The sequence below is a fragment of the Protomyctophum parallelum genome (assembly GCF_964188405.1).
Source record: "Protomyctophum parallelum genome assembly, chromosome: 13".
NCBI lineage: Eukaryota > Metazoa > Chordata > Actinopteri > Myctophiformes > Myctophidae > Protomyctophum > Protomyctophum parallelum.
In genome coordinates, this window is record NC_139708.1 from 9932239 (window position 1) to 9946156 (window position 13918).

The 13918-nt window shown below is 42.3% G+C and overlaps 1 protein-coding gene across 1 annotated transcript; it reads left to right on the top strand.

The window, feature by feature from the left end:
• Positions 1-3118: 3118 nt before the first annotated feature.
• Positions 3119-8713, top strand: LOC310869740 (C-reactive protein-like). Its single transcript, XM_083780621.1, has 4 exons — positions 3119-3160; positions 3392-3458; positions 4347-4560; positions 5601-8713. The coding sequence occupies exons 3-4, from the start codon at positions 4412-4414 to the stop codon at positions 6028-6030; spliced, it is 579 nt and encodes a 192-aa protein (XP_083636747.1). The 5' UTR covers positions 3119-3160; positions 3392-3458; positions 4347-4411; the 3' UTR covers positions 6031-8713.
• Positions 8714-13918: the final 5205 nt, after the last annotated feature.

The window sequence follows — 13918 nt, forward strand, 5'->3', positions numbered from 1 at the left end:
CAGGACAATGAGGCAACGTGACATGACCTTGGGGAGATATGCCAGGAACACCCCCTGTATCAATACAAAAGTATCAATACTGCAATGTAGAAACACTCTGTTACAAGTAAAAGTGCGGTAATAAAAAATACTTGGGTAAAAGTACCATAAAGTACTCATTATGCAGAATGGCCGTTTCAAAAGGTATCATATGTGTAAATGGTTATAATATATAACATATTATTCATATCATACTATAATTCTAACAATGTCTGTCTGTCAGAAACACTGCCTTATCTCATTGCCTGCACCAATCACTCCCATGTGGGAGTATACGTGTGTACAAGTCTCACACGTCATTCGCCGATGCGGCAGTCAGCTGACTAATTGGGCAGGCTACTTAAGCTCACTAGACTCCATGCTCTTCCTGCCTTCCTCTGCTCATGGTTCCCGGTTGTATGTGATGTTTTCTCCCACCACCACGCCAGCACCACCGGTGGGCTCTGCTATCTATGCTCCCCATGGGGGAGGTTATTGTATATCTATCTCCCTGCTCTTATGTTTTATGATGTTGCTTAATCATGCCGAGCAGGGAGAAATCCAGCAGAGCCGAACGCCAAGTCAAATATCATATGCACACTCATTACTCATTCTGCAATAAATATTGTTTAATCTATTCGTGAGTTGTCTGACTGAACTTGTTGTGACAAATCATGACAATGCCCATTTTGTTGGGTCGTTGAAATAAATAAAACTATAGAAAAAGTGCCCCTCGGGGCACAGGTCTCCACCAGGACAGGTCAGGTTGTGGCCTCCTGGTGGCACTATAATAAGCCAATGTGAAAAGGGTGCCATATTCCTCAGCCTAGTAGGAACGTCTGTGAAAGATCTCACGTAAATTGCATGCTGCGTTCATGATTTGAGGCTTTTTATTCAAACCGGGCCAATCCTGTAAACTTTGAAAGCCAATGTTAGCCAATCAGGATGGAATATAAAACATCGGATAGATCTGTCTTGAGCACTTGACTATAGAGATACTGTGTAATGATTTGCAGGATTTTTAAACGAAATATGCAGGAGTAATATATAAGTCAGTCTCCTGATGGCGCTATAACAGGCCGTTCTGGAAACTTCAGATTCATTGTTGGCATCTAGCGATTGTGTGTGCAAAGTTTGGCATCGACCGCGCTAACGGTGCCGGAGATTAGCTGTACACAGACGGATGGACGGACGGAAACATGCACACACATGGACACACACATACGGACGGAGTGCAAAACATACTCTCTCCCCATGCCTTCGGCCTGGTGGAGACAATAAAGTTTGAGACCCTTTGCAGTTCAAAAAAATTGCTAGGCTGCTTTCAACTCTGTGTACACAGTGCTGCCATAAGCTACACTGAGCCTCTAGGTGGTGCTGCAGGTCCACATTGTGCTGGAAAGAGTGCGTGCAGCGAGGGCAGCTGAACAGCCAGTAGACGCTGTACTTGCAGCTGTGGGTGATGAGGTTGGAGCTCTGGCTGAAGGCCTTGCCACACACCTGGCACACATGGGGCTTCTCACCTGGAAGGGGGAGATGGTTCCAGGGCAGGCAGTGAGACATGGGATTTATAGGAATTTATTGACGACAGCGGTCATCAAGATCATGTGCTCTTTGCAATGGTGCTGACTACAGTATGGTTAATTGTAATGACTATGGTTAATGACTACTGTATATGGACTAGTCTGGTGTGCTATCTATCTATCGGGGGGGGGGGGGGGGGGTACGTATAACCCACATTTCTGGGAGGTGAAATGGTCCACATTGGTCCACAACTAACTTTTAGTTACTCCACTCCGCCCTCTACCGATATTGCCAAGAGAAAACCCTCATAGACAATATTTTTCCTCCAGTGAAAAAAAAAAACCTTTCTGGCCAAAAAGTACCTTTTTATACGTGTGCTGGGGGGCTCAGAGTGCTTCCACTAAGGAAACTTTCTAATGACACAACCCGCCTTTGTATTGGTGAGTAACTAAATGCAATGGCATTAGAGCTATGGACCAGAGCTAGAGAAAACCTATTTCGTCATTTTTCAATATGTTCCCCTACTATACTTGGATTTCTTAGGACTTTTGATATGTTATTGGTGACATATTTATGAAACAAAAAAAGTTGAAAGAGTTTGTGTTGCAATTTGTTTGAGGTTAAACCCTATATTGCCTATACCAGTGGTTCCCAAAGTGGGGTTTGAGGACCCCCAGGGGTCCTTGAGGGAATTCTAGGGGTTCCCCAGCTAAATGATAGTTTGGAACCAAATGGACCTGGGTCTGTAACTCTAAGAGTTAAATTGATTTTACAATATAAATTGGAAAAAACACACTTACACTTGCAGAATTTAAATCTAATTATATTTAAATCTAATTCTGCAAGTGAAGACAGTGTGCGGGATCCCTCTTTTCTCTACTTCTCCAGTTCCAGTTATCCGATGCACCTGTCCACTGTAGGTTTGCATAAGGACTTTTTTTTCCTAGGGTCCCAGAGATAGACATGCCATTAAATGGGGGTCCGTATACTAATACATGTCAAACTGGGGGTCCTTGAAATTAAACGGGTTGAAAATCACTGCTAGAGCCATACAAATCTTCTCTTATGGGGGACCTTGGCATATCTTTTCAAATGGGGGTCCGCAGGATAATTAGGGTCCTTGGCATGAAAAAGTTTGGGAACCACTGGCCTATTGATCTCGCCCCCCCCCCCCCCACCCCCGTTCCCTTTCTTTTTCTTGGAATAACGATACGATGGGAAATATGCACAAACCTCGTGAAAACCATCTTTCACCATTACATCTTACTTAATTAAAAAAAAAGAATTGTCCCTGTAATCATTATTTCTCTACAGTACACCAACAAGGCGGCCACTGAGCTGGTTATGAAATGGGAGGAGTTTGAAAACGACTTATAAAAACCCAGCATGAAACAGAATCAACAGAAGGAACACGATGGTATGTATGACATCATTGTAGAATGTAGAATGTGTGGAGCATTGTCCAGGATCATACATTGTGGGATGGCGTCACTATTTTGGAATTTGGGCATGTCATTATAAGACTCGCTATAGAAGGATATGATAAAAAAAAAAAAAACATTGTCTGAAGCTCCCAGTAGAAATTCTGCAATTCACGAGAACGGGATGGTTTACCAGGGTACTCAAAAATAGCAAAAAGAACTGATCTAACCAGCACTTTCTCCTTTCCTTTTTTTTGTCGTTGCAGAAAGATATGGCTTATGGCTCCATCATACATTTTCACAAGCTCATTGTTAACATTGCAAGCTTTAGCCATCTACTATGTTTGCTGTGTGACAACTGACAGCACTGTATGACGAAATATTTAAAATGGGACTTGAGTGGTTTTATTTGTCCTTTTTTTTTCTAGGCGGTTGTGGACAACATCAGGCTTTTGGCAGCTCTTTTCCTCATTGCATACCCTCTGCAAGCATCAGGTACATTCTCACTTATGCATGTGTTCAAATAATGTCGTTTGAGGGAACAGGATTTTATATTTGTGTGCAAAAGAAATTAATATATATAGATGCTTATTTAAGAAAACACAATAAAGATAAATGTAATGTTTGTGTTGAGGACTAAAACAAACATTAGCACCCGTTTCTTAAACAAACATTATGTTGTAAATAATTGATGTTACATGATAAGAGCGCCCCTCACTTCACACGGGAGTGATTTTTATACTCATACCTACTGTACCTAATTAGTGTGGTTGCCCAAAGGGCAAACAGACTATAGTTATTGTCACACTTTATTATTTACCTTTTTCCGGAGTAAGCTTTGCATAACGTTTAGTAGCTAATTGGCTGTTGTTGGTTACGTAACCAATCTATGTTTTACAATCGTTTATAAAGACATGAATTCCCTTGCAGGGGCAGAAGACTAAACTATTCAAGCGTTATAGACATTTTCAAATTAGGGAGGGGCCTATGTACGCAATTTTACCGCAATTTTTCTAGATTGAGCCTTCTAATTTAATTTAGTGTGTGTGGCTAAAATTACATATTATATGACGATAATCTACCTTGATCACACAGTATGTTCAAAACCGGTTCTAAAACAATCCCTCCCCTTTTTACTAGGTGGGGAGGGATTACAGGAAAGAGAGTGATCTGAATAATCATTCCTATGCAGTACATATACCTGTTTAGCAAGATATCAAGCTAATGCCAACTATAATATAGTTGAGAGGGGTATACATTGTCTCGTTGGGCTGACTTCTATCTAGACGGTAGCCTTGGGGGTCCCCGGAACACACTTTGAGACCTGTTGCAGTCAAATAAATACATCAATACATAAAAACATTATTTAAAACCTCTTTTCAGGGTTCTGTGGGCGTCCAGGCAGGTCACTGATATTCAGTGAACCGTCATCTGACAGCTTCGTGGAGATGACCCCTAAGAAGCCAATGAACCTGACAGCCTTCACTCTGTGCCTACGTATGGCCACGGAACTGAGCAGAGAGAGAACCATCATTCTGTTTGCATACCGAACACAATTCTGGGATGAACTCAATGTGTGGCGTGAAACGGATGACAGGTAGCTTTCTTTCTTTCTTTCTTTTGATGTATTGATGTCCCCTTCAGATGTGCGTGAATGCCCATGAAACTCCCTCGTGCATGTGTCTGTGGGCCCATTCACATCAGCCCCGGGCTATTTCTGTGGGCAGCCTATTCATTAATCCTATAGAACACTAAACCCACATTTTGTCAAACCATCACTAAACCCCGGGTATATTTTTTACCCCATGTAACATTCCATAACAAAATATTTCTCATCAATTCATGGCAATTTGAGGTACTCTTCTTTAATATTTCAACAGGAAATTTCACAAAAATAGATTAAAAAATAGATATCATGGGGGCACTATCATGGGGGGGATATTTTGAAAAATGTGGGCATTATTATTATCTCCAAGGTAGGCAACAGCTACTTATCATCACTCCACATCAGCCGGCAGATCTTTGTACTACCGAATCTGACATAGTGGACTAGTGAATCTGACATAGTGGACTAGTGAATCTGACATGGTGGACTAGTGAATCTGACATGGTGGACTAGTGAATCTGACATAGTGGACTAGTGAATCTGACATAGTGGACTAGTGAATCTGACATAGTGGACTAGTGAATCTGACATAGTGGACTAGTGAATCTGACATAGTGGACTAGTGAATCTGACATAGTGGACTAGTGAATCTGACATAGTGGACTAGTGAATCTGACATAGTGGACTAGTGAATCTGACATAGTGGACTAGTGAATCTGAAGGTTTTACCCTCAAGTCTCGCACTGGCGCTAATCTTTTCAACAGTGAGAAATGATGACGTATCAGCAACGTGGCTAAGTAACAGGTGACGTTATGGAATTCGAGTCAAACAGGAGGCTAGCCAGACTGAGTAGCGAAGTGACAAACAAATTATATAATATTCTCTCTCTCTCTCTGTGTCTCTCTCTCTCTCTCTCTCTCGGAGTGTGTGTGTGTGTGTGTGTGTGTGTGTGTGTGTGTGTGTGTGTGTGTGTGTGTGTGTGTGTGCACGCGCACGCGCACGCGTGTGTGTGCCCTTGTGTGTGAATTAGATTGGGCCTCTTCCTATCTTCTAATAGTAGAGGTGGTATCTTCTTCCGTCTCCCTCAACTTGGGCCCCTTGAAACCCATGTGTGTGTCACCTGGAACTCCAGTTCAGGTCTGACTGCATTCTACATGGATGGCAAGAAAAGCCTCAGTAAGATCTACAAGAAGGGCCACAGCGTGCAACCTGGGGGAAGAGTTATCATCGGCCAAGATCCTGACAACTATGTTGATTTATTCGATGCCAAGCAGAGCTTTGTGGGAGAGATCAGTGACATCAATATGTGGGACTATGTCCTTTGTCCTAACACTATCAAGGCTTTGTATGCTGGCCAGCGGGTGGCAAGAGGCAACATATTTGACTGGGACACAGCAGAGCTCATAATTAAAGGACAGCCTGGGCGGGTGGAGGTGGTCGATAATGAACATGTTGCATAATTCATACAGAAGTCCCGCGAGCTGAGTGTGCTCTGCGGTCACACATTTCGACTATTCAGGCCTACGGATGAGTAGCCGAAACGCTACTCATCAGTTTGTCAGAGACTGTTGCTGCTGCGGTATAGATAACAACATTTTAAGAAATTTCAAATTGTGAGTGTGGACTGTTTCTATAGACAAGTAGCATAATTCAAAACAGACACAGCATATTTGTAACACTATAGAGCGTTCAGAACGACCATTCATTTTCTCCATAGGCTTTTCAAAAAGTATTTATATAAAGACGGTTACGCCGCGGACAAAGCCAACTCGGATCGTGACAAATCATGACAACAAACACAATATTTTGTGCCGATCAAATAATTTGAAAGAAGAAAATAAAGGCAGGATACAACACTATTTGTTTTGTTTTTCTTCTTACTAATTATTTGATCGGCCCAAAACATTGTAATTATTGTCATCATTTGTCACGATCCAAGTTGGCTTTGTCCGCGGCGTAACCGTCTTTAAATAAATACTTTTTGAAAAGAGAATCATTTCCTGGGCCACTTGTCGTTCTGAAAGGGGGCGGGACTGCGACGCTCTATAGAGGACAGTATAGTGAGTGACACCTGCCTATACTGATGACCTCATCAGTGGTAAAACTAATTTGTATGACTTTTTTTATTGATTCTGCAACAGATTATGTTTCAACAAAACTTTCCAGGAAGATCATTTATCCTTGGAATCCCCACCGATGATGTCATTGTTGGTAGCCTACATCTGAGACACTTAACAGACAATAGCAGATCTACAGACCGAAAAGTGGTCAAATCTTATAATAAGAATTAGAGAGGACCAATTTAATTATATGAAGATATAAGGCTGCCAATTAACCACATTAACCCTTATGTCCCTATTTTGGGGAATATGTAGGCTATGGTACATATTTTCCATCCTAAAGATGTCATCACTCTGATCTCTCTAACTTATATTACAACGTTTTTTCATAATGCCCTACTTGATCATACTAACTACAGGGTCGCACAAAAGCAAAAATGATCACTGCTGTTGGGTAGAGCGACCTTTGCGCAACCTAGTCATGATTCTGATTGGCTGCCCGAGTCTGACCCCATACTCTGAAAAGCCGCCTAAGCCAATGGGAGACACTGCACGGAAGTTTCTGAGATCTGCACATGGGGCGCGTTCGGCTATGCGCACCGGGAATGTGGTCAGTTTGTTGAGTGTGGTGGGTGGTGACGTCACAGAGTGCGTTCAGTGTGCCTTATTTACGAACGACCAGTTACAACACACCATTCACACTGAGCAACCCTACCCTGAGGGTAGGGTTGCTCAGTGCGTGCACTCGGCACACCCGGTGCGCAGCGCACTGGATTTTAGAGTGCACTGAATAAATGAACGACAAGAGAGCACACCAGTGCGTTCAGGGCGCATTTCCGAACGCGCCCATATATCTCCAACTTTTAGGTTTTTAGTAGATCCACAAGCTTGGAACGTGGCGTGAAAAAATATGTTTTGAGCTGGCATATCTGCTTGTGCTTATTTACACAAAACATTAAAGGGCCACTGTGCAAAAAAACAAACAAACAATATACAAGATTAAAAAAAACAGAGAGTTCTAGCAGACCTAAGAGTGTTCCAGTTCATAAAAACTAAACTCTGAATCTGGCAGAAAGCATACCTATCCCAAATGATCTGAGAAGTCTGGGTGGTTCATAAAACAAAGTGCATTATTGTTTCAAAATATCATATCAGATATAAGTCCAACTCAGTTCAGTGCCTTTATTGTGCCAACGAGGGAAAAGCTATTAAAAACAACAACAAATGCAAGTCATAATATCCACTCTATAGACCAGTCGGTTTGGCTGACTTATAGCAGCCATAGTTTGCCATGTAAATTTGCCCTGTTTTTTGTAACTACTCCTGGTGTCCTTCATTTGGGCATATCGTTATTGTTGGTGAAAACCGACCGTCTTCACTTTTCGCGGGGACGAGTTGGAAAAGGGGCGACCGTACCTGTTACCCTGGAGGAGGGGCCAGTCAGTCTAGCTAGCTCTCAAAACTCTGATGATCATCTTTTCTTAAAGGACCACTTCACCACTTTTCAACCTATCTTCATATAATAGGTCCTCACTAATAATCATGGTAAAATGGTGAATTGTTTTCTACTCTGTCTGTGTCTCATAGGAGGGCTGTGGGCAGTTCAGAAACGGTCTTCCAGTGACATCATCGATGGGGAATACAAGCTAATAGAAACTGCAGGCTTTCTAGTCCTGAAAAGTTGCAATGCGAAAATGGAAGCCATCGTTCTCACGATAATGAAAATCTAAATATTTTTGTAAAAAAATATTGTTTAAAAAAGAATCTGCCTAATGATGATGTCACTGGAAGACGGTTTCTAAACTGCCCACAGCCCTCCTATGAGACAGACTGAGTAGAAAAAAATCTTGCAATTTTTTCATGATTATTAGTGAGGACCTATTATATGAAGATAGGCTGAAAAGTGGTGAAGTGGTCCTTTAATAAACTCTGTCAATCCTTCATCCTTGTGGAACACTATTATTTTTTCCATTAACAGAAGGTTTCATTGTTTTAAGTTTTTTTGTACTGTGTTTTAAAATGATTTAAAAAATTTATTTATTTTTAAACTATGTGAGTGCTCTCTTTTTTCACACGCACGCATGCACAGCTGAGTTTTTGTTTAATTTATTGACTTTTGCAAAATATAAATTGGGTTACGCCTGTCTGAATGAAGGGTGAATTGTTGCTGCAGACATTTATCTTGTGGGTGTTGCATATGTAACGTGGTTAATAGTGCTTCCACTTGCCCAGGCATTATATTGTATTGTGATCCAGTGTTCTGTGACTTTAAGGGCGCGTTCGGAAATGCGCACCGGGAATGTGGTCAGTTTGTTGAGTGTGGTGGGCGGTGACGTCACAGATTGCGTTCAGGGCGCATTTCCGAACGCGCCCTATAGCCAAATTCCAATACCCAATATCTCGGCCACTCGCTCACTCACACTCGCTCACTCCAGCATGGCAAATGACGGTGAAATTGGTGACCTGCCAAATATGTGACCATCTTGTTCACACAACTATTACATGGAAGTCTTTAAATACATGGCCTAAATATAGTTAGGTTGAACTCTGCTAATGAACAAACTGCAACAATTGACACATTTACATTATGTGATTGTCTACACGGTTGTCACATATTTCAGCAGGTCACCAATTCCACCATAACACCACCTTGCTGGAGTGACTGAGTGCGAGTGAGCAAGTAGCCGAGATTCTGGGTATTGGAATTTGACTTAAGAGTTCAGGCAGTTGCCTTTATGGAAATGACGTAACCTACCGCGCGCTTCCTATTTCATACTGGCTTTGAAAGCGGTAGGTTGTGTTTATTTTGCTCTGCAGATTATTTTATTATTTTATGTACCCAAAGTTGTTAAGACACATACTGTGTTTTCATGGTACTGTATCTGCTTTATTTCCAGCAAATGTAATGTGGAAAACGTATACAAGTGAGAGCAGAGCAGTGATTGCCTCGTTGTCTTTTGTGCAGAATAAATCTACTCACTGCTGAGATCCTGGTCTATATATGGTGCTTCATATAACACAACGCAAGATCACGTCTGTTACACATACATTCTGTATGTATACTGCATGTCTAATTTTCTTTTGTGTTTTAAACTGCCATATTATGTTTGGATCAAATCAACTTGACCATGATTATGAATTGGAATAGAGCACTTGTAAGACACAAGATGGCGTCAGAGGGCACTTGCTTTTCACCAAGCTGCTGTATTTGACAAGTTTGGGAGGGACCACATGTAATTTGAACAATGCCTAAGGACTGTACATGTTTTACATGAACAAGGCTTTTATAATGTTTATAACCTATGAGTAAGATAAAAACCTTCAAGCACCTTAAGTGCTATAAGTTTAGTTTAGTTTAGTAAGGACCCCCATTATGACTGGTATAATGATGCTACGATGTCTAAACCAGAATGAAATACATGAAACTACGTCCTCTCAGTGGGGGCTCCAGCTTACCTGCCAGTGCGGAGTAGGACTACTGTCAGTAGTACAGTAGCAGTGGCAACAACACAGAAACGTGTGTGTTAATGAATTGGCATAATGTTCTTTCAACTGTACAGAGATTACATAATGCGGAGGATGTAGGCGAGATTTATTGCAGATAGATTGATACAAGTATGGAGCTGGAGACATGGTGAAGGAGCTTTGGCGTGAGCCCCCGTGGGGACGGGCCGGAGCCTCGGCTCGGATCCTGCCTGGCGAAGGCAGGGGGGCTCTTGAGCCTGCCCCCCTGGGGCCGACCTGGTGGGCCTGCTGCTGGGCGGCGTCGGGGAGGTGGCGGGTACCTGAACGGAAGCACAGATGAATGACGGGAAGGAGAAGACGTCATTTTAAACGTGTGCGGATAAGGTAACGCTGATCTGATTGGAGCTGTTGAGTGACGGGTAGTTCCATCTCTCAGTTGAAATGATGTATATAACTAACACTTAAAATCCGCACACCAGGTACCTACCGTACATTTTGGTGATCAGCAAAACAGTTTGTGAATGGGAGATACCATGGTGTGCAGATTTTATCTTTTGAACATGGTGAGCTGTTTTTTATCCAGCACCCATACCTATAGTGGGTTTAGGATGTGTGTCTCTTGCACATATTTTTTGAGTACTCCTACAACCAGCAATGTCCGTGACGTGTACCTACCTACCTGTTTGTAGGCCTATCAGTGGTCATGAGCACAGTGGTGTGCGCATGGTGAAATTGCATGGTGAAATTGCATGGTGATGTAGCATGTTATGTAGACAGCACTATAATTGTATTGTATATAGTCATAGCACGCCATAGTACATATGTATAGCATAGTAGTAAATATGTATAGTTTATATGTATAGTGTATGTATAGTTTCATTATATAGATATTCCACTGTTACTTTCTTAGCTTAGGCCTACGCATGTTTCATGATAAATGCTTTTATGTGATGTATTCCCATGCTTTTGTTCTTGCTTAAATGTAAGTCGCTCTGGATTAAGAGCGTCTGCTAAATGCCTAAATTGTAAATTGTAAATTGAGTACCACAGACGAAAAACAGTCTAAGTCCAAATTTCATTCTGACCCCTCCACGAAAAGGCCTCGTTGTCCTGAACCCGTATCAATCATTTATACATTATGGATCAATAGTGTGGACTTAGACTGTTTTTCGTCTGTGGCATTCAATTGTAATGCTGCGTGCATGCATTTATTAATACCAGTAGGGGGTGCCAGAAACAGAGAGCGGTAGTGCTGTGCCTGTGAGAGAGAGAGAGAGAGAGAGAGAGAGAGAGAGAGAGAGAGAGAGAGAGAGAGAGAGAGAGAGAGAGAGGGGAGTTGCACCACTCGGTTCACACAGGTGTGATTTTTTCCATGATCTGGCATAATGACTGGATGTTAGTTGGATGTTTTTAAAACAATGTTTTTAAAACAATGATCAAACAAATAACCAACTAATAGTTTGTTATTTGTTTGATCATTGTTTGTTAAATGAAATGGAAAAGTGTCCTGTGAGTCTATATATGGGCTGGGCTGGGCTTCCTTGGAAGCATGACACTTTAATAAATAAATCAATCAATCAATCAATCAATCATGTACTGGAAATGTTAAAAGCCATGATGCCGGTGGCTTGATGGCCCGGGTATCGAAAGAGACTCGAGGCTACCTAAACACTCCCATGCAATGACTCATTGTGGAGGTTAGCAGAGATGGAACACTATAGAGGCTGATGGGGAACTGGGAATTGCCTCACGGAGTTGCGTCACGTGGCGTGCTCAGCAGCATATAGTTCTTGCATTATTTGCATGCCCCTGAGATTGCTGTCATTGGGAATTTTCAATAAAAAGAAAAAAAGCCATTAAGCCAAAAGATCAAAGATGAGGTTAAAACAGATTCAGTAAATGATCAGCATCAGTCAGAGGCATCATACAGTACTTTTCTCCACACAAAAGTCTATAATATAGTCAATGTATGCAGATAATACCACTTACTCACTGTACTAACTGGTCCCAAAAGTATTCGAAGCTGTCAGTAAAAAGAAAATCAATGGACTTGCTATCAATCAGTGTTGATTTCTAGAAATGAGACGTAGCCTGCAGAGTTAGTTCAGTCAGTCACACTCGAGGAAGTTCATGCCGTGCTCAAAGGCGCATTCTATACTCAAGGGGTTAACATGCTGCATTTCTATGTGGGTGTATAAGGGTGCTGCCACACTATCAAAAGAGCTGTGCACGTTTTCGGCTACGCACAGCTTCAAAACCGGGTTTTTAGACAGCTGGTGGATGGAAAAAAAGCTCCACTTCCGCGGACGACTTGCTCGACGGCCAGATTCCCGGAAGGAGGTGGAGCTTAATTCCCATCCACCAGCTGTCTAAAAACCAGCTGCGCACACGCATCACAGCTTATTCTGTCCGCAGTGCAAAACCGTTTTGCGCTGGAATTGGGGTAAGTGTGTGCTAGTCCCACACGTCATTCGCTGATGTGGCAGTCAGCTGACCAATTGGGCGGGCTACTTAAGCTCACTAGTCTGCATGCTATTCCTGCCTTCCTTCTGCTTGGTTCCCAGTTATGTGATGTTTGCTCCCACCACCACCCCAGCACCACCGGTGGGCTCTGTTATTCTTGTTCCCCATGGGGGGTTTTATTGTATATCTATCTCCCTGCTCTTAATGTTTAATGATGGTGTTTGATTGTGCCGAGCAGGGAGAAAATGCAGCAGAGCCGAACGCCAAGTCAAATATCGTATGCACACTTGTATTCTCATTCTACAATAAATATTGGTTTAATCTATCCGTGAGTTGAAAAATGTTCGTCGACTGCCTTCCATGCACTGATGAAAACCAAATCAAAACAAGACTAAATATATTGACCCCCAGGAACACGCCCAGGGGGCCGGGCCGGTTCTGGCGTGCCTCCCCGCGTCCGAAACGGTTGAGATATGACAGAGTTACCGTGTGCCGGTCCCTCTACTGTACCCTCTACTGTACTGTACTGTCACTGTACTGTATGGCACACCTGAAATCATCATATATACAGTTAATATGTGCATGTGTGTTTGTGTGTGTGTTAGGTTGCGCACAGGTGGTGAAAAACAACCGTGCTGTTTTATATACCCAGCCAGGCAGGCACCCACCCACCCACCCACACACACACAGCTCCGTAAGGCACTCAAAAATAAAAAAAATATATATACAAAAAAGGAATGGTTGAGTATGGACTGTTTTCAGGGACGATTTTGCATCCAGCACCGTTCAAAATCAAAATCCTGAGGATGGGTCCATGCTCAGTTGTCCCGATCCTGACGCAGTCTAATTTGTACTGTGCCATCTGCACATTTAGTCTGTCCTGCTGCTCAGGCCTGCAGTCTGTGTTCAGTTTACTGAAAAGGAGAAAGACACACCAAAGAAGGGTCTTGGTGGTGGAGATGCCCTCCATATATTAACCATTTTAGTTGCTGTGTTCTTAAAAAGAAAAAGTTAAAATGTAAAGACTGTAAATTGAAATCTTAAAATAGCCAATCTACAGCACAAGCTATTAAAAAATGCTTTTCAAAATAGTAAATTCATAGGGATGGTTCGAGCAGTCTAAATTCACAGTTTGGGGATTTAGCAGTGGGGAAGTTGGTATTTTGGTCACCTGTTTAAATCCCTAAAACACCTCCGTTACCCGTTACATTATGCATAGGTGTGGTTTGGGCGTTACAATAATTAAACCAATCACCGTGCCACATGCCATTGCCTTTAAGAGATCCCTTATCCGTTGCCCGTTATGCCCAGTGCTATATTGCTTCATAGCCTTACGGTCTATAGCCCATGGAAGAGTGAT